At 44.5% G+C, this 18001-nt stretch overlaps 1 protein-coding gene across 12 annotated transcripts in view; it reads right to left on the bottom strand.

Annotated features, from left to right (window-relative positions):
* The window catches only part of syngap1b (synaptic Ras GTPase activating protein 1b), a 72265-nt gene that overhangs the window by 45754 nt on the left and 8510 nt on the right, over positions 1-18001 (bottom strand). For 9 of the 12 annotated variants that reach the window (XM_062465420.1, XM_062465407.1, XM_062465408.1 and 6 more), the window contains exons 2-3: positions 8010-8149; positions 703-808 (exon numbers count right to left, since the gene is read on the bottom strand). In XM_062465420.1, coding sequence (XP_062321404.1) covers positions 703-808; positions 8010-8149 — 246 coding nt within the window. Of the gene's footprint in view, positions 1-702; positions 809-8009; positions 8150-12583; positions 12859-17861; positions 17934-18001 lie in introns of those variants that run through there. The other 3 variants (XM_062465415.1, XM_062465412.1, XM_062465413.1) reach the window with 3 other exon arrangements.

The raw sequence follows: 18001 nt of genomic DNA, 5'->3' as shown, positions 1-18001 counted from the left end.
TGGGTACAATCATCATTGTGTGATATCAGGTTGTGGGAGAGGCTTGATGAGAACAAAGATAAAACATTAACATAAAAAAACACCATGGTCAGTTGGGATAATGCTGAATATGACGTCTTAGCCCGAATATAACCCGAATATGAGGTCAGACTGATGTTGTGTGTCTGGTTATAATATAATAATATTAAATGATTAGTGTTCTTTGGATGAAGACAGAGACTGCAGTAAAGGAGTACAGAGGTAGTGATGAGAAATGAGAAACGCAAACATAGATGGAAGGGGAGGGGGAGGGGGGGAGGGGAGGGGGAGGGGGGGAGGGGAGGGGGAGGGGGGGAGTGAAGAAGAGCTGTGGCGGCAGAATCAGGAAAGTACAGAAAAACGAACAAAATCAGTGAAGCAGAGCCCGAGAAAACAGCGAGTCTCTACTTTATCCAGGCAGAGATCCAGAGGGCGGAGAAAGAGGCACGTGCAGACATACAGAGGCATGTTCAGTCACCAGTCACCAGTCAGATACAAAGAGTCAAAGTTAGAGACAGAGTCAGACACACAGAGTCAAAGTTAGAGACAGAGTCAGAAACACAGAGTCACAGCCCGACACAGCGCTTAGATACAAGGCAGAGTCAGAGGTACTGAGTCAGAGCAAGGTCAGGCATAGAAACAGAATCCGACAAAACTAGACATCGGCCCTCCTGGGCCACTCACCCATCTCAGGATGATGCCTCCCTTCAACAGGAACGCTGACTGTCCTCCGCAGCAGCTTGTTCCTGTGCGTCTCAGAACGCCTTTCGCGCATCAACAAAGGGTGAACCTGCAAAGAGAGAGAGGCCAGGTCAAGGCGCGCAGAAAATATGAGATGGACCAGTCTTTTTGGTCTGAAATGACTGCTATATACGTGGGTAGAGTGCAAAATATCTCAGGAAAGCAATTTTGGCACACAATGTATAAATGCTATCACTGAAATATTCTCTTGGTGATTCCACATCAAAGGGATCGTATCGACTAGTGAGTAAAAATTATGGTCTGTCTAGCCAACATGGGATTGCAGATGCAATTCTATACATCCTTACAGTAGATTATAGCAAAGCAGCTCTAACTCTGATGGGTTTACAACTGATGCTGAAAACACTCTGCCTGCGTTCGGTCTCTCCATTACTAAGATTCCAAGAGGGAAATGTAAATGTACACATACTGTCTCAGTGCTCTTGTGCCTTACGTTTGTTAAGTAATTTGCGGAAACATTCGTCTTTTTCCATATGTAAAGTGTAAAGTACAGGTAGAGAATGTTGATGTATGGGTAGCCCATTGATTTGAGTCCGAAAGTAAATCTGAATAAGGAAAAAGGAGATCCATCTACTGTAAAGGCCACTGGCAGTGTGTGGATTCACACAGAGAGACAGAGAAGGTGATACCAAATGACAAATGAACTAGGTCTGTACAAAAGGTTAACTTGAGCCCTATGTTATCTGTCAAAACACAAATTACCTCAATTTCAACAACGAAAGACTACAGAGATACTACTTTAAATGCGGTAAACTGTACATGCAGAGCGCAATATCAAAACACAAATAAATAATGTAACATAGAGAGCAATGTTGGACGTCGGGAGAAAATAAAAGACTGCAGGATTCTGGGCCTGAGGGCCTTGTGGCCGAGCCAATAGCTTGGAAGGACACTGATGGGTCATTATGGCCTTATGTCCCATAAGGTCCAGAGTGGCACTCAAAGGATCCCTGTAATGAGCACTCAGTGGACATACGAGTGGGACAATGTGTGTGTGTGTGTATGTGTGCATGTGGTGTGTGGAGATCTGACAACCATGGTAGGGAATTTAGACAAACAGCAACGGAGAGCTACCAGCTTTACACATTAAAGTTGAATATTTTCTTACTTAGTAGTAAGAACAATTTTTCATATGCCCTACACAAAGCGGTTGAATACTTAGCGGTAGAGTACAATGCAGATAGCGAGGCCCTATTACCCCAGCCAGCCAAAGAGATTTTACGGAATAATGACAGGATCCATCTTGTTTGTGTTTATCTCTTATATAAAAAGTAATCGCTGATACGCACACCATCAATCAAGGGAGTGTATTTGATTGCACTTCCTTTATCCACTTAGTGCTCCCTAGCCCTGAAACTGTGTGTGATGCATGGCTTGCAGAGAACAGACATATTGCTACTTGCAAAGAAATTAGGATGTGAGTTCCTCAATGAAAAATATATAAAAACAATCTATTTTTTATGAGTCCACTTCAAGCATTAAAGAGTATGTTTCTTTATTGACTCGCCTGCCCCTTTATTTGAACAATTATGCACTGAGTAGTTTCGCTTTGCTAGTTATGTTTTTTTAATGATATTCTGTGAGCTCTGTGTTAACAATGTGTCACACTGCATTTTTACGCCTGTTAGTATAATTCAACTTACTTCAGGTTAACTGGCCATATCCAGATCCTTTTATGTAGAGTGCCCCAATAGGTCTAGTAGATATGTTGGGATTGGCACACAAACATACTGTATATGACTATCTAACACAAGCAAAGTAAATTCAATTGATTTAAATAACATCCAAAAATCACATTAGAACAATTATAATTGATTTGCTCTACGTGTATTCTAAATATAAAATTATTATAAAATAAATAAATAAACATTATTTTTAAGGTTTGCACACTTGAGGTGACTGTAACTACATGCATAGATCATTTTTGCCATCATTCAAAAAAGTAGGGACACATTTATCCAAGAGTAATGGTGTTTTCAGCCGTGTTATAAATACCTAACTGTTATTGTACAGCGAGGGCTGCATTCCCCAGCCACTGAACAGTTGTGGGAGGGTTACATAACATGTGTTCTGGACAACAAGCAGGTATTTTGTTCCCCTGAGACAGGATGTATCTGCCACTGGTTTCAAAGAGTGTTCTATGGGTAAGCATTTTGTTTTTGACCTATAAGAACAGTTAAAAGAGTTACGGTAGGTATATTTAAAAACTAAACCTAAGTAGACAGCCTCAAACCTTTCTTAGATTGAGCGGTTTCTTCAACAAATTCTTGAATACGCTTCTCAACCTCAATACCAGCCTTTCACAGTGGGTTAAACATGGTAATTTCCCCCGATGACATCCACTTGAACGTAGTTTAGCCCAACAACCTCCTCCCCCCTCCTGTTCTTCCAACAAGGGTAATTCATCACAGTGAGAATGACGCATGAAGAAAACCCAGATTCCTTTTCTTCTAAACACTCCTCGTCACATACCTCCTGGTCATGAGGAGGTGGGGGGACACCTGGGTGCTATTTTTAGCAGTTTGTGGCCACACATGATTGGTTGGGGGGCATGGTAAGGACAGTGGGGGCTGCAGCTGGAGACATGACAGGGCCTTGGCACCCACGCTGGCATAAGTGGGCACCAAGGGCTTGGAGGCTGGCAGACAAAGACAAATGGGGCATATAACTGGACTCTTCTAGGAGCAGGGGAAAGTGCAATAACTGGTTTCCATGTTGCTAGTCTTGCATGTATGTAATGCAGCTTTCATATAAATAAATATACAACGCACATACTGTACCTTTTCACCAATGATTGTTATGCTTGTTAGACTTGGCATTCGTGTTTGCTGACATTACAAGCAATTTAATTCTTCTGAGCAGTTAATTGAATATTGGGATGGACTTAGCCTTCCATGAATGCTGTTAAAAGTAATTTAGAGATAAGGTAAATTGAATTACCGTAAATAAGTTCAACTGAATTCCCACCATCAACAGACAGACATTCTATTTGAATGATCTATTAGAAGGGGCATAGAAGCAACAATGGACTGCACGAGACAGATGACTGTTCTGCAGCACAGAGGGGGGAGCGAATGGTGGGAAGAGTCCGGGAGAGGAAGGGGGAGAAAGGAAGCCATAGATCTGAGGGAAAGGGGGTTTCAGCCTGGCACAGAGAGCTGAGTGATGCTGCAGGCTGGCTGGCCCATATGTCACTGCTGCCTCCACAGGCCCAGCTGTGAGGGGTGGGGGAATATGTTGGTGGTGTGTGTGTGTGTATGTGTGTATGTGTGTGTGAGTGCTGGAGAGGGGTGGTGAAGCGGCAGGTGTGTAATCCATTACCCCTTAACGGGGCAGTGATCAAACACCGGCTGGGTCCCTACCTCTGCCCCTGTCACGAACACTCACTCTCTCTCTCTCACACACACACACACACACACACACACACACACACAAACACACACATACACACACACAAACACCAGCCTTGTATCTGTGGCTAACATGACAGCTGCCAAGGCTGGCCAACAGCACTGTCTGTCCTTCAGTCCTTCAATAACGTCCTATCACTGGCAGGCGTTATCACACCTGACCTCAGGCATTGGCTACAGCAAGCAGTTTCAAACGAAACAGTTAAAACTGTATTTACTGACCACCTAACCATTGGTTGACAGTTCCCTTTTTCTTAAAGCATCGCAAGGTAACATAGAGTATTTTGTTACTATTTCTTGTTCAAGTATTCGAGTACCTAAAACTAACATTGGTTACAGTAAATTCAAAGCTCCTTTGTTAAAAGGATGGAGGACTTGAGAGCGTGTCCCAACAGTATGTGTGATATCCCACAAAAATGAATAGTAGACACACCATATCTGTATGGAAATCTTCCATTCCTCCTCTTCAGGTGCTTCAATGAATTCGATCTTCCGGAACAGCCCACAGTGATAGTCCTTTGAAGATTATCAACATCTGATATTTGTGCTCTTCTGAAGATGACAAGTGGCACATATTTTAGATTCTATGTAGGATATCTAAGGTGTTTCTCAGTACCGGTCCTAGCACATTTGGCGCCATGGGGAGGATTTATCACAAGCACCCCGCTCCCCCCCCCCCCTACAGGAGCGCAAATCGGGGTGCCGCCCCCCCAGCCCCCGGGGGTGCCGCCCCCCCAGCCCCAACACGGACATATGACGTGGCGCGGTTGACGCCCTTTGTTGGTAGTGCGGGAGGGTTAGGTAATGGATGCACTTCGGAAAATGCCTCCCCCCTGTTCATGCCGCCCTAGGCGGCTGCCTATGTCGCCTATAGGACTGGCCCTGGTGTTGCTATTCAAGACCAGCTAGGCTACATACACTATCCAGATGGTCAGCAAATTCATCAAATTGCTGTGATTACAGACAGTTTATAAGCCCTAATATGCGCCGATTGACCTTTTGGAATTGGTTTGAGTTGAGTGTAATGGTTATTCAAATGTCAACAATGCAGCAACTAGCAAGCTAAACAGCTCTTTCTTACCAAGGGACTTTCTTAGCCAGCATTTAGCCATCTTTGGATATCAAAGAATGTGTCTCTCATCCCTAACTCCCTCTCCACCTCTGTGTGTCTAACACAATTACCCAACACACACTCCCGTTTCCAAATAGGCTCCCAAGGGTTAGGCATGTGGGGGAAAAAAGAGGAAGGAGCTACTCATGAGCCATGTCATGCTATGTGACAACAGTAGGCTATCCACCAATGCACTTCGGCTTAATTTGTTGACTGGCACGAATTAATTAATTTACAGTATCAAGACTGATACACTCATACAGTGGATGCAGCCACCACTAAGATGGTAGCATGGAATGCAATGCTATGGCTTCTCATACCAAGACAAATTCTTCTTTTGAATTGCTGTAGTTTGCTAATGTAGCTCTGAATGACTGTAGCTTGCTAATGTGGATGCAAGTAAGCTTGTGCGACACGAGTGCTATGCCAGGCTGACACAGCCCAAAGCCCTGTAATGCATGCATTACGCTGGCACAGTTGGGGAACTGTGCCTGCATAGGCAAATGACTGGGGACAGGGCACTGGTGCGTGGCATTGGTGCACCCAATGCAGAGCTCTGTCACCTCATGTTAGTGGGAAGAAATGGGGGAGGGGCTAGGGGCAACCATGACTGTTGGCCCTCTCACTCCCCCCACAGGTGCTGAGGTGGAAAGGCAATCTGATTGGATAAAGTGTATCTGCATTTTATCATCCAGTCACTTCAGGTACATGTTTACATTTATCTCTATTCTTACTGCATAACTGTATTCAGCCTCGGAGGGGACCCCGCATTGAATTGCTCCTCCCAAGGTTTTTATTTTATTAGAGATATTATAGATATAGCGTGGAAAGATATCGTAGGGTTCTACACTTATTATGTCAGAATATTATAGATGGAAATTATATTAGATTTATCATCTTTCTATATCTATTTTATTGTATAGTTTATTTTAATTCTAATTCCACTTAGTATTGCTAGTTATGTACCCTTAGTATAGTTAGTCCTCATATTTAAATTTTAGATTCCTATATGTTTAATGTATGCACCTTCCTGCCAAAGCAAATTCCTTGTCTGTGCAAACTGATTCTGATTCTGATTCTATGCTTTATAAGTTTGGCCTGGTACAAAGTGAACAAGGTAGTATTAAACACAATCTCAATAGGAAGAAGAGCCCTACATATTTTCTCATGGACCCTTCCAGAACATTTTTACAGAGGATTTGCATTCCTTGGCAGAGCACCTGAGCTCACAGTGAAGCTATCCCCCTCAGGACCTTGGAAATGTGACCGGTACTATTCACAAAACGAACACCGAGTGGCATCTGAATGGGAAAGGGGACGAGGAGAGCGATGAGACAGCAGGCCTGAGGGACGGCCAAATGCTCCTGCCAGTCACCCCAGTGAGAAGGAGGGAGGGAGATGGAGGTGGAGGTGAGGAGGCAGGATGGGGAGAGAGCGGGAAAGAGTGAGACGGTGGGAAAGAAAGTGGGGAAAAAAAGGAGAGAGGGCAAGAGAGAGAGAGCTACTATGGACAGAGTGGCTTCTGAAGGGTGAAGAGAGAGAGAGAGAGAGAGAGAGAGAGAGAGAGAGAGAGAGAGAGAGAGAAAGAGAGAGAGAGAGAGAGAGAGAGAGAGAGAGAGAGAGAGAGAGAGAGAGAGAGAGAGAGAGAGAGAGAGAGAGAGAGAGAGAGAGAGAGAAAACGGAGGTGAACTGGGAAATAGTATGGGAGGGAGACCATAAGGGTTGGGAGGATGCAGGAGAAAGAGTGGGGCTGTGCCGTTTCCCTTTATCTGTGCTACAGTGACAAGATATTGCTTTTTGGATGCAGCTAAAGCATTCATGTTGGACTAAAATAGATTTAATGTGTATAAGAGAGAGAAAAAACTGAGACAGCAAGCCAGAGAGAGGGAGAGCAAGGGGGGGAGAGAGAGAGGTCCGCTTGCTTGTGTGCGCCACATGAGGTGAGTGACAGGCATGAATATTTAACGCCTCTCATCCTCTCCAAGGTGATGGCTATCAGCGCATCAAGCCTGCCTCCGATCCATTTACAGCTGCTCCCTTATTGGCACAATTAGACAGGGATAGGCCTTTGATTAATTGACCTGGGCTCTCTTTCTCATCCCTCCAGAGCAGAACAGGCTCTTATCAGGACCACAAGGTCCTTTATCCTTTTGAGTGACAAGAATGAAAGATACTGTTGGCAGCTATACACTCTCCTAATGCAGAACAGATACACAGTCCTTCTCACTCACATCCTTTTACAAGTAATATGTTGCAAATGAAATGAAATTGAATAGCAATATAATTAGTATGCTGTAATACGCTATTAGTTGTCTAAATGTACCCTGTCATAACGGCCTTAATATTCTGCTGGTAAGAGTGGGTAGTGGTATACATCTATATTCTCGGCCTGTGAGTTTCCTATGTTAAGAGACACAGAGGAATAGCACCCCCTCCTGGTCTAAACTAGATGAAATGTAATTTAAAGACACTATCACTGGGTCTATTGTTGAGTGAGCAAGTGGCATTGTGATATTGTGGCATTATCCTGTCTGCAACACCAGATACTAGTGTTAACCCATGTCCAATGTCCAACAATGTGTCAACAGTGTATAACAGGCATCAGGTCAACAGTCATACAATAGTATGTGTCCTAAGAAAACAGTATCTTCTGTGTGAGGTCGGTCTTGTTTTATCAAGCAGTGTGAGTGATGCTGTGCTGGAAGTACCTCCTCCTGGTCCAACATGTAGAGCTGATTTCCGGAAATCACACAGAGACGGGGGTTCCAGCCAGGACGATCGTAGGAGGGAGCGTGGTGGAAGGACTGGGCGTGGGAGCGGTAGGAGGGGGGGACGGCACACCTCGCATCTGGGGAGAGAGAGGAAGGAGAGAGTGGGATAGGGAGGGGAGAGAGAGAGAGTGGGAAAGGGAAAGAGAGGAAGGAGAGAGTGGGATAGGGAGGGGAGAGAGAGTGGGAAAGGGAAAGAGATGAAGGAGACAGTGGGATAGTGAGAGGAGAGAGAGTGAGGAGGCAGTGGGATGGGGAGGGAGAGTGAGGAGGCAGTGGGATGGGGAGGGAGAGTGAGGAGGCAGTGGGATGGGGAGGGAGAGTGAGGAGGCAGTGGGATGGGGAGGGAGAGTGAGGAGGCAGTGGGATGGGGAGGGAGAGTGAGGAGGCAGTGGGATGGGGAGGGAGAGTGAGGAGGCAGTGGGATGGGGAGGGAGAGTGAGGAGGCAGTGGGATGGGGAGGGAGAGTGAGGAGGCAGTGGGATGGGGAGGGAGAGTGAGGAGGCAGTGGGATGGGGAGGGAGAGTGAGGAGGCAGTGGGATGGGGAGGGAGAGTGAGGAGGCAGTGGGATGGGGAGGGAGAGTGAGGAGGCAGTGGGATGGGGAGGGAGAGTGAGGAGGCAGTGGGATGGGGAGGGAGAGTGAGGAGGCAGTGGGATGGGGAGGGAGAGTGAGGAGGCAGTGGGATGGGGAGGGAGAGTGAGGAGGCAGTGGGATGGGGAGGGAGAGTGAGAGTGAGGAGAGAGTTGGAGAGGGAAGGGAGAGAGAGTGAGGAAGAGAAGGCGAGGTCAGACAGGGGTGACTCGTGGAAGGGTTGTGTCACATGCAGTTTTCAGGTGGTCTCTGTCAGATTTTCCTTCCCATTCCATTGGCTTTGTCCATCAACGCATCTTGTCACCTTTGATGCCATTCTGATTGTGAGATTTTTTGAAGAGATTTTATTGATATGGTTAGACTTAAATTGGCATGAATCTCATCATGTCATTATAATTATTGCGACCAACTGATATCATTTCGCATTCACCGCCTCCTATTTCCCTCCCCTGGGCCTCGTAGGTGTTTGTGTGTCCTCATTTGTCCCCAGCCTCCCTGCCTGACCACCTCCTCTCTGCCTCCCTTCACCCCCCCCCCCCGCGTCTCTTTTCACAGATGGCAGAAACAGACTGACAATTCTTTAGACAGGCCTGACATCCTGATGCAGAAGGATCGAGGCACCAGGAGGAGTAGAAGAGGCTTGCTGAGCCGCTACGACCGCTGGAGTGGATTAGCCAAGGTCTGGCTGGTACCGTCGGCAGGAATGCTCGGTCGCTCAGAAAGAACCGGGCCACGGCCCTTTTTCTTTTACTCCGTCTCTCTTCGTTCTCCTTTCCTCGCTTCTCCGCGTCACTCTTTCTTTAACTCTCCACTTGACCTGCTCCCTCTCTCGACCCCTCTGTCTATCTCCAGCACTCTCTCCAGTTTCAACGGTCTCACTCTCGTCTCTTCACCTGTCTTCTTCCTATGGACTCTTTTTACATCGCAGGTCTCCCTTGTTTTCGTATGTGACATCCTTATAGCCATCCCTAAAGAAACGAGGAGCTAAGCTAGCGCTTCTCTTCAACACTTCCGACTATATCACTTACTTTTTAACCAAGATACCAAATATTCATACTCTATCCTACCTTGTGCTGGAATTCACAGACACCCCCACACCCAAGAAACCACTCTTTAAACAAGTCTGTAACAAGTCAGCCACAATGGGTTAACCACAGAGACATTCTGTAGTTCCTCACGCCTCACAACAACTGTGTTCACACACTTCATATTTGAGAATACAAGCTGTCAACTCAACACATGCCAGACACTGCACTTGATCTGACCCTTTCCAGGCTGAGTATGAGCAGTTACATTGTCCTCAGTCAACACCAAGAGACCTTTAACCTTTTTTGTTTATGTCGCCAGACAGCTGATCGTGTTTGAGGAGGGAAATGAACTCTAGAGGATGACTGATGCAGGTCCCGACTTGGGCTGAGGTGGTAGCACACTTACTACTAACACACCACACTGTCTCTTTGACGGCAAACCAGATACGAGTCACTCTGACCCAGAATGCATTGCAATGCAATGTCTTTCAGCATATAAGTGTTTCTGTAATTCTCCACTCACGTTGTCCGAAATACAAGGCACAAAAGGCTATCTATCTAATTGTAACAGGTAAAAGCTGAGTTTGTGCTTTGCAATCCTGTTTAAATCCGGCTGCTTTTAAAAAATACATGAGTAACAAGCTAAACTTAATAAACTGGATTGCAGTGCCATTTTCAAGGCTATGAATCATTGGAAGATAAAATGTAACCTGATATCAACCTCACTCATTTCACCCATGCACATACAGTGACAATTCTCCCTTAGTTACCCTAAGGATATTGGGTTACTTTAACATCATGTTTTGAAAGAATGACGTTGAACAAAAAAATCAACACTACAAAACCCTAAAGCTAAAAAAACCATTGAGCAGTTTTATAACTACAGTGTGTATGCAACATCTGCATTGTAAAAAATCTATAGTTTTGTTTGAGTGTAAAGGAAATAATGTATGTACATGTAAATGCATGCCATACTGTAAATTCAATGCATACGGTGACCATTGAGACATTCATTTGATTCCAAAAGGCCAAAGGTCCCACAACACACACCAGTTTCCTCTGAATATTGTACGATACTTCAGAACACGAAACAATTACTTTGGCCACTAAACTTTGCAGTCATTTAGCTTCCCTGGACCCAAGTCATAATACGGAGGCAACACACTGGGGACGACAGTGACTCATGCCACCAGGCTCTGTGCTGCAGCTACATTACCTCCACCTCTGTGTCAGATCATTAGGGCTTGTGAAAACTGGCCAGAATTTCGGAGAGTAAAATACATCTCCCCTGCTCTACTCGAGGTAGGGGGAAATACACTCAAGGGTGTCATTTCATTTCAATGTTATGAATAACAAAAGTAGATACGTCTGCAGTTTCTCCCTATATCTCCTCTCTGGACTCTCTCCCCTTTTCTGCCTTTCTTAGCAGTTTGCAAAGAAGCCTGAGCATCAATCGGATGACTGGTCAGCTCTGCTCAACATTGTCATTACTGAACCCAACAGGGGTAATGTTGATTTATACACATCGCTGAGCTACAAAACAGCGCTAAAAATAAGCATGCAATATCCTAAGGCAGCCCGAGGCATATAACGTGCTCTGGCACAAGCGTGTCCGCAGTTACTTTCGAGGCGAAACCGAAAGGCAGCATTTCATCCGTTGATAGGCATTGATATTCTCAGTCCTGGGAAGGTGCAACTGCTAATTGGCATGAGACAAAAGGTGAACAAATGAATTCAGTCATGGTGTTGCTAGGCTAGATGTACTGTACGATTGTATATGGTGGCGTGGGATTGAGAATGCAGTGCTGTGGTTTGAAAAGGAGTGACTCAGAGCTTGAAATATATGTCTGTGACGAGTCAGGAGGGACAACAAATGTCAGAGATGTGTCACTATTTGCCACAAGGAAGAGGCTTCCTGCTGAAATAGCAGATGGTTGGATTCAACTTTGCGCATATCATTTGACCATGGTACATTGCACACCTGCTCGGTTAGCTTCGAATGGAGGTTGCAAAGGTCATTGAAGTAGGCGTGTCCCTGCTTAGACACTGACCACACCATAATTCCCAAGGGTGTGTGTGTGTGTTTCGAAACAGGCCATGTTTGTGTATGGTTGTGTGTTTGAAACCACAACCTGCGTGTGCATTTGGGTGTTCCTCTGCCTCCATTAGAAGTGTCAGTGAGCCTCTTAGGCCACAGATGTGCCTGCATTGTGGATGGGAATGTGGATTAGTGTGTGTGTGTGTGTGTTGGTGTGTGTCTGTGTGTCTGTGTGTGTGTGTGTTGGTGTGTGTCTGTGTGTGTGTGTTGGTGTGTGTCTGTGTGTGTGTGTGTGTGTGTGTTGGTGTGTGTGTGTGTGTGTGTTGGTGAGTGTCTGTGTGTGTGTGTGTGTGTTGGTGTGTGTCTGTGTGTGTGTGTGTGTGTGTGTGTGTGTGTGTGTGTGTGTGTGTGTGTGTGTTGGTGTGTGTGTGTGTGTGTGTCTGTGTGTGTGTTGGTGTGTGTCTGTGTGTGTGTGTGTGTGTGTGTGTTGGTGTGTGTCTGTGTGTGTGTGTGTGTTGGTGTGTGTCTGTGTGTGTGTGTTGGTGTGTGTCTGTGTGTGTGTGTGTGTGTTTGTGTGTGTCTGTGTGTGTGTGTGTGTGTGTGTTGGTGTGTGTCTGTGTGTGTGTGCGTGTGTTGGTGTGTGTCTGTGTGTGTGTGTGTTGGTGTGTGTCTGTGTGTGTGTGTGTGTGTGTGTTGGTGTGCGTCTGTGTGTCTGTGTGTGTGTTGGTGTGTGTCTGTGTGTGTGTGTGTGTGTTGGTGTGTGTCTGTGTGTGTGTGTGTGTGTTGGTGTGTGTCTGGGTGTGTGTGTGTGTGTTGGTGTGTGTCTGTGTGTGTGCGCGCATGTGTATCCTCACCTATCTGATCATTCACCCAGCCCTTGTACGGCACGTCCAGGGCTCCCCATTCTCACCCATTTGTCCACACGGCGTCACTGTTGCTGCACTCTAGCGAGTGAATCCGCCCCCAACTCCACACACAGGAAACAAGGTTACTGCCCAAGAGATGTCACTTCCGAAACACCCACTCTCGCTTGCTCGCGCTCTCTCCCTCACGCCCCCAGCCTATTGCCATGACAACCGAGAAAAGAATAGAATATAAGTGAGTGTTAAAGAGACAGATGATCAGAGACAGGGAGAAAGAGAGATGAGAGAAAGAGGGAAAGAGAGAGGACGGATAAGTAATGGAAGACAGCAAAGAGGGAGATGGACAGGGCAAAAGTGGGAGGGTGGGTGGGGGGAATGAGTGGGAGGGGAAAATGGATGGATGATAGACGAGAGCGAAAGAGAGGGGGCGAAGAGGTATGTAGTGGGATGCAATTGGGAAAGGAAGAGAAGAGAGGTGAAGAGCTGTGGATGCCGAGGAGAAGGAGAGAAAGAAATGAAGTGATAGTGAGAGGAAAAAAGGGAAGGAGGACACTTTTTTGGGAAAAGGGAGCCCACATCTTGTTCCCATAGCAACCCAGCCATCCATGAAATACTGACTTATACCTCCCTCTCTTTCTCTCTCTCTCTCTTTCTCTCTCCCTCCCCCTCTCTTTTTTTCTTTCAATCTCTCTATATATAAACCATATAACATAAGTTGGCGCTGAGACATATATTGGTAATCCAATTCTTATACAACTCTGTCTCAAACACATCCACGGATACCACAGTTAAAATTACCATCAACATACTACCACACATAAATCGGTAGGATATGATGACAGAAGATGTATTTCACCAATACAAAAATGGGATGCACACATATATTTACAAACCAAGCCATTTGCATGAACGGACCGTAGAAATAAAACTCAAATATCGAACTTCACAACCAATGTAGCGATCACCTTACAATGAATCAAAATGAAGTCCAACTTTCCCAGTAACTCCCTGGCAGCCTCCTCTCCTCTTTTCCTCCCCTAGTCATCCATCTCTTCCCCTCCTCCTTCTACCCATCTGTCTCTTAGTCCCCCCACTCCTACACTGCCCATTCCTCTCTCACTGGCTCCCTCTCGCTTCCTCTCTATTCCTGTCTCCCTCTCTCTCAACCCTCAGTTGCATTCCCTCTTAACACAAAAATGATCTTTCCTCGTACACTCATCCTATGACTGTACCCCGTTTTTCATATCTCGCTCTCTCTCTCCATACCCTCTTTAGTGTTTTACTATCTACCAGATATATCTCTTTCTGTCGTTTACTACATCGCTCTCTCTCCTTACCCCACTATTATGTGCCACAAATCTCTCCCCCCTCCTCTCTCTTCCTCTCTCCTTGTTTCACCCATGCTCCAGGATGCTAGAGCAGTAGGGTGGATGGAATGACTCCACTGCCAGTATCGCCGAGTTGGGCTCTGCTTGTTAGAGGACCTGCACAGTACAGTGCAGTTTTCCATCCTCTCCTTTCACTCCGATCCTCGACCCGGCAACACAGCAATTCTCCAAGTTTTACCGCAAAACTCTCCCCACTCGGGGCTTGAATAAAATGTATAGTAAATGAGACACAGAGTACCAGTGTCTGCTAACTTCTCATTCTGATGTGTAGCTCTGCCCTGTCAACCTATCTGTGAAGGTGATATTCAATGTGCTGAGTGGGGAATATATAAATGAATGGGACTAAGAGTTTGTGTGTTTGTGTGTGTGTGTGTGTGTGTGTGTGTGTGTGTGTGTGTGTGTGTGTGTGTGTGTGTGTGTGTGTGTGTGTGTGTGTGTGTGTGTGTGTGTGCGCGCCTGTGTGTGTGTGTGTGTGTGTGTGTGTGTGTGAGAGAGAGAGCAAGAGAGAGAGAGAAATAGATAGGAAGACAGATATACATAGAGAAAGAAGGAGCTGAAAAATGAAGGATAGTTAGAGAGAAAGCGATACAGGTGCACTGTCAAACCAAATGCTTGTTTGACTGACAGACCTGAAACTTTGGCACAGAATATTTGTGAAACAAAAACTACTCTGCTTTCTGATCTCCACCCTCGCACCTTTGAAGGTCTGTTGGTGGTATATTAGAGTATGTCATGTGGACAAAAAATTGCAGTAATATAGCAGGTATTTTCAGTGAGCGGTACTTTCTGTTACAAATGTCCATCAGTATGTTTTCTCATGACTTCATGTGTAGGGTGCTCTTATTGAGAGAAAGCAGGTCGAGTCACGGTCCTGAGAGATAAAGAATAATTATAGTGATCTGTCCTCAATCCAGAGATAGAATAAGAACTGTGTCATTGTCTTATTACCCAAAGGGCTGTCTATCAGACTTGTACACACCTTAACTCATCTTGCCTCGATAGAAATTGAAGGCTTAATGCAACTAGTAGTTGGAAAAAACCTGATTGAAGAAAAAAAGCCATTAAACTAAGTTTTCAAGTACCATTCCACCTCCAGGCATAGTCATTCCTCAACCTAACCTTTGAAAATCGCAACTCCCGAAAAATTACAATAAAAAACGTAGAGCCTCCCTTGACAACATCCTCTTAACCTACAAACAACAAGATCCCAATTCCAACCCTCTTGGGAAACATTCTGATTATCCTTTTTTTTTGCACACAGGTCCAGAAAAAACCTAACCAGTGCTTATTGAAAGAACCACTAAATACAGATTTACAGACCCAAGATGGACAATACACCCATACATATCAGTATGTATGGGTGTATGGTGAAAGTTAGGATGCTTTCCCATAATTTTAAAGTTGCTACACAAATCTTTTTTAACCCTGTGGTACCAGTTTCTGGTACTTACAAGCTTATAGGTTTCCCAAACATTGTGTACAGCATGCAACTGAGTCTTGTTGAATATAGCAGTCAATGTGTCTATTTTACACTTAACCAATACACTATCAATCTTCCATGTCTAAACATTACAAGCCACAATACATAATTACTGAACAGTCATCTTGGATTACATAAACCGAAGCACACAATAAAGTCAATGTGTTTTCTAGTATACATATGCTGGTGTGTTTGATATCTCTGCTCTTTACAGATAAATGTTAAACACTTATATGCACAGTGTGCACAAGTACAGTCTTTCAAAACGAAAAAAGGAACGCAGGCACACAGACCTTCCAACAGTAACCATGAATACAGATTGTAGTGCTCTGCATCCACCATTGGTTCTACTCAAATGCATGACCTTTTACTAAGTGGAATACAATAGGCATGTTCATTTTGTTATTATCTTGATAGAAAATGTTTACTATAAAGGCCACAGTTTTGGCAGTTTATTAGACTAAAATATTGCCTTTGAATTTCTTTTGAATACTTGTTAAAATAAGTCTAGTTTGGCAGCACCCTATTACGTGTTGTAAAAATGGAAAATGTTTGTCAGGGTCAACAAGATTGCTTTGGGATTGCTAAATACTGTATGCATTCACTTAGTTTATGACAATGACACTACCACAGTGTCGTTGAATAATCTTGGTCTTTTCACTCATGACAGGTTGATGATAAAAGCATTGCGATGTTTAGAGTTAAGGTCAGGGTTGTGTTCATGTGCCTACTTGACGTGTGAATGCTGTGTCTTTGTAAGCCTTCATGTGTTTGTGTGGAAGAACAAGGGTTTCCATGTGAGTGTAGAGGTGTGCACCTGTCCATGTAAAGTATAGTATACAGTATGACCTCGTAGGCCAGAACTGGTGATAACCAATAGCCGACTGTTGGTTGTGATGTTGGAAAGTGATGTCATCACCCACACAAGTAGGCAGTGAGCTTACCCTGGGCTCTTCCACAGTGAACACAGGTGCTAATACGAACTGACACATGCCTTCCATGACACAACAACCAACTCTCAACAAGAACTACACTACAACATAAGCAGGGGCTAGCAAGACAAAACTGCAACTGCTGCCAGATGCGATCCATTCATAACGTTGTAAAAAAGAGGTATAAGGGATGAGATCTTTAGACAAACCCCATCTGAACTCCAGCTGGTACAATACCTGTCATGTGTGTACTCTTTTAATATAACAAGGCCTGCAAGACTTTATTTTAAGTCTGCACTACCTTTTAATTGTAGGGTGAATTTGGGTAATCTGGGACATTGGATAATGTGGGACACCTAAACTCCAGAGTGTTTTCTTCCCTGCTATGACAATGTCTAGTCCACAGAACTTTTACCCTAGGTTTAGCATGGATGTTATGTGACTGGAATCACAAAACGTGATTGGTGTGGCGTCACAGAAAGGGTCAGGGCACTAGTCAATCAGGAAGCTCCGATGAGCCCCGAATTCACACTATCTGAAGTCATTGAAGGACATTCTGTTAGTCACTTTATGTCAGCTCTTTCTTCTTGCATGCTGTTCATCCTTCTACTCTTCACACCACAGGATATGTAATGAAATCACCCCCAATGACCGGGCACCACCCTTTCCCCTGAAAGAACCAATCAGATTACTGAGCAGACACAATACTGTTACGCAACTTCCTGCTATGGTATCAGTTGTCAAAAGATGACATGTTTGCTGTCTGAAGTGACAGTAGCCTGCAGATGAAGCAGATGAGAATGGACAAGCAAACAGAGGGGTGAAGTAAACTAACGGAAATAAAAAAAAACTATGAACTTCTGTGTCAGAGAAGACCAAATGTGGATCATATTGAGCCTTGAGGGTTATTATGTAGCCACATTACTTCCAATTGTATCACCTTACTTATAAAGAAAATTCAGTGGAAAGTTGGTTTTAATTTCAAATGAAAATAAGATGTGCCCTAGGAATGCAAAACATAAATTCATTCAACACTGAATGTGCTAAAATTCAGCTTCCAAAGATTCAACAATTAAAGATAATCTCTTCAAATAATGATTTATTCTGTTTCCCTTTTCGACTGTGATTATGCAGGACATTGATAAACAATATATGGCTTGTATATCATATTTTGTTTATTTATCTTCATGGTAAAGCAAGTGTTTTGAAACCAACCTTCCCCTGAATGTTCTTTAAAAGAAAGATGATGCAATTCACTTTCCTACCTATTTCCAACTTTTTTATGTAATAACACTTACTCATACTTTTTCAATTCCATTATATGTTTAACCTTCTTCCCATTCTTTAGACTGTAAAACTGTGATGCAAAGGTTCATGTTTATTTTTAGAACATTATGGGATGGGTGTAAGCCACTGGATTGAATAGCTCCAATATGTATGGAAGACAGTCAGCAGATAGAAGTAACTACCGTATGTGGAGCATTAAAGCTGCCTTGGTCCTGGTCACTCAGGGGTCCACTTAACTAGTCATTCTTGTACATCTGTTTGGGTTAGAGACAGACAGAGTCATTTGGGATTGTATAGATCCGCATATAGCGAGAAGGTAAGA

The sequence above is a fragment of the Osmerus eperlanus genome, chromosome 7, assembly GCF_963692335.1.
Source record: "Osmerus eperlanus chromosome 7, fOsmEpe2.1, whole genome shotgun sequence".
NCBI lineage: Eukaryota > Metazoa > Chordata > Actinopteri > Osmeriformes > Osmeridae > Osmerus > Osmerus eperlanus.
The sequence above is the reverse complement of the archived record's forward strand: the minus strand, read 5'-3'. Positions and strand labels throughout refer to the sequence as shown.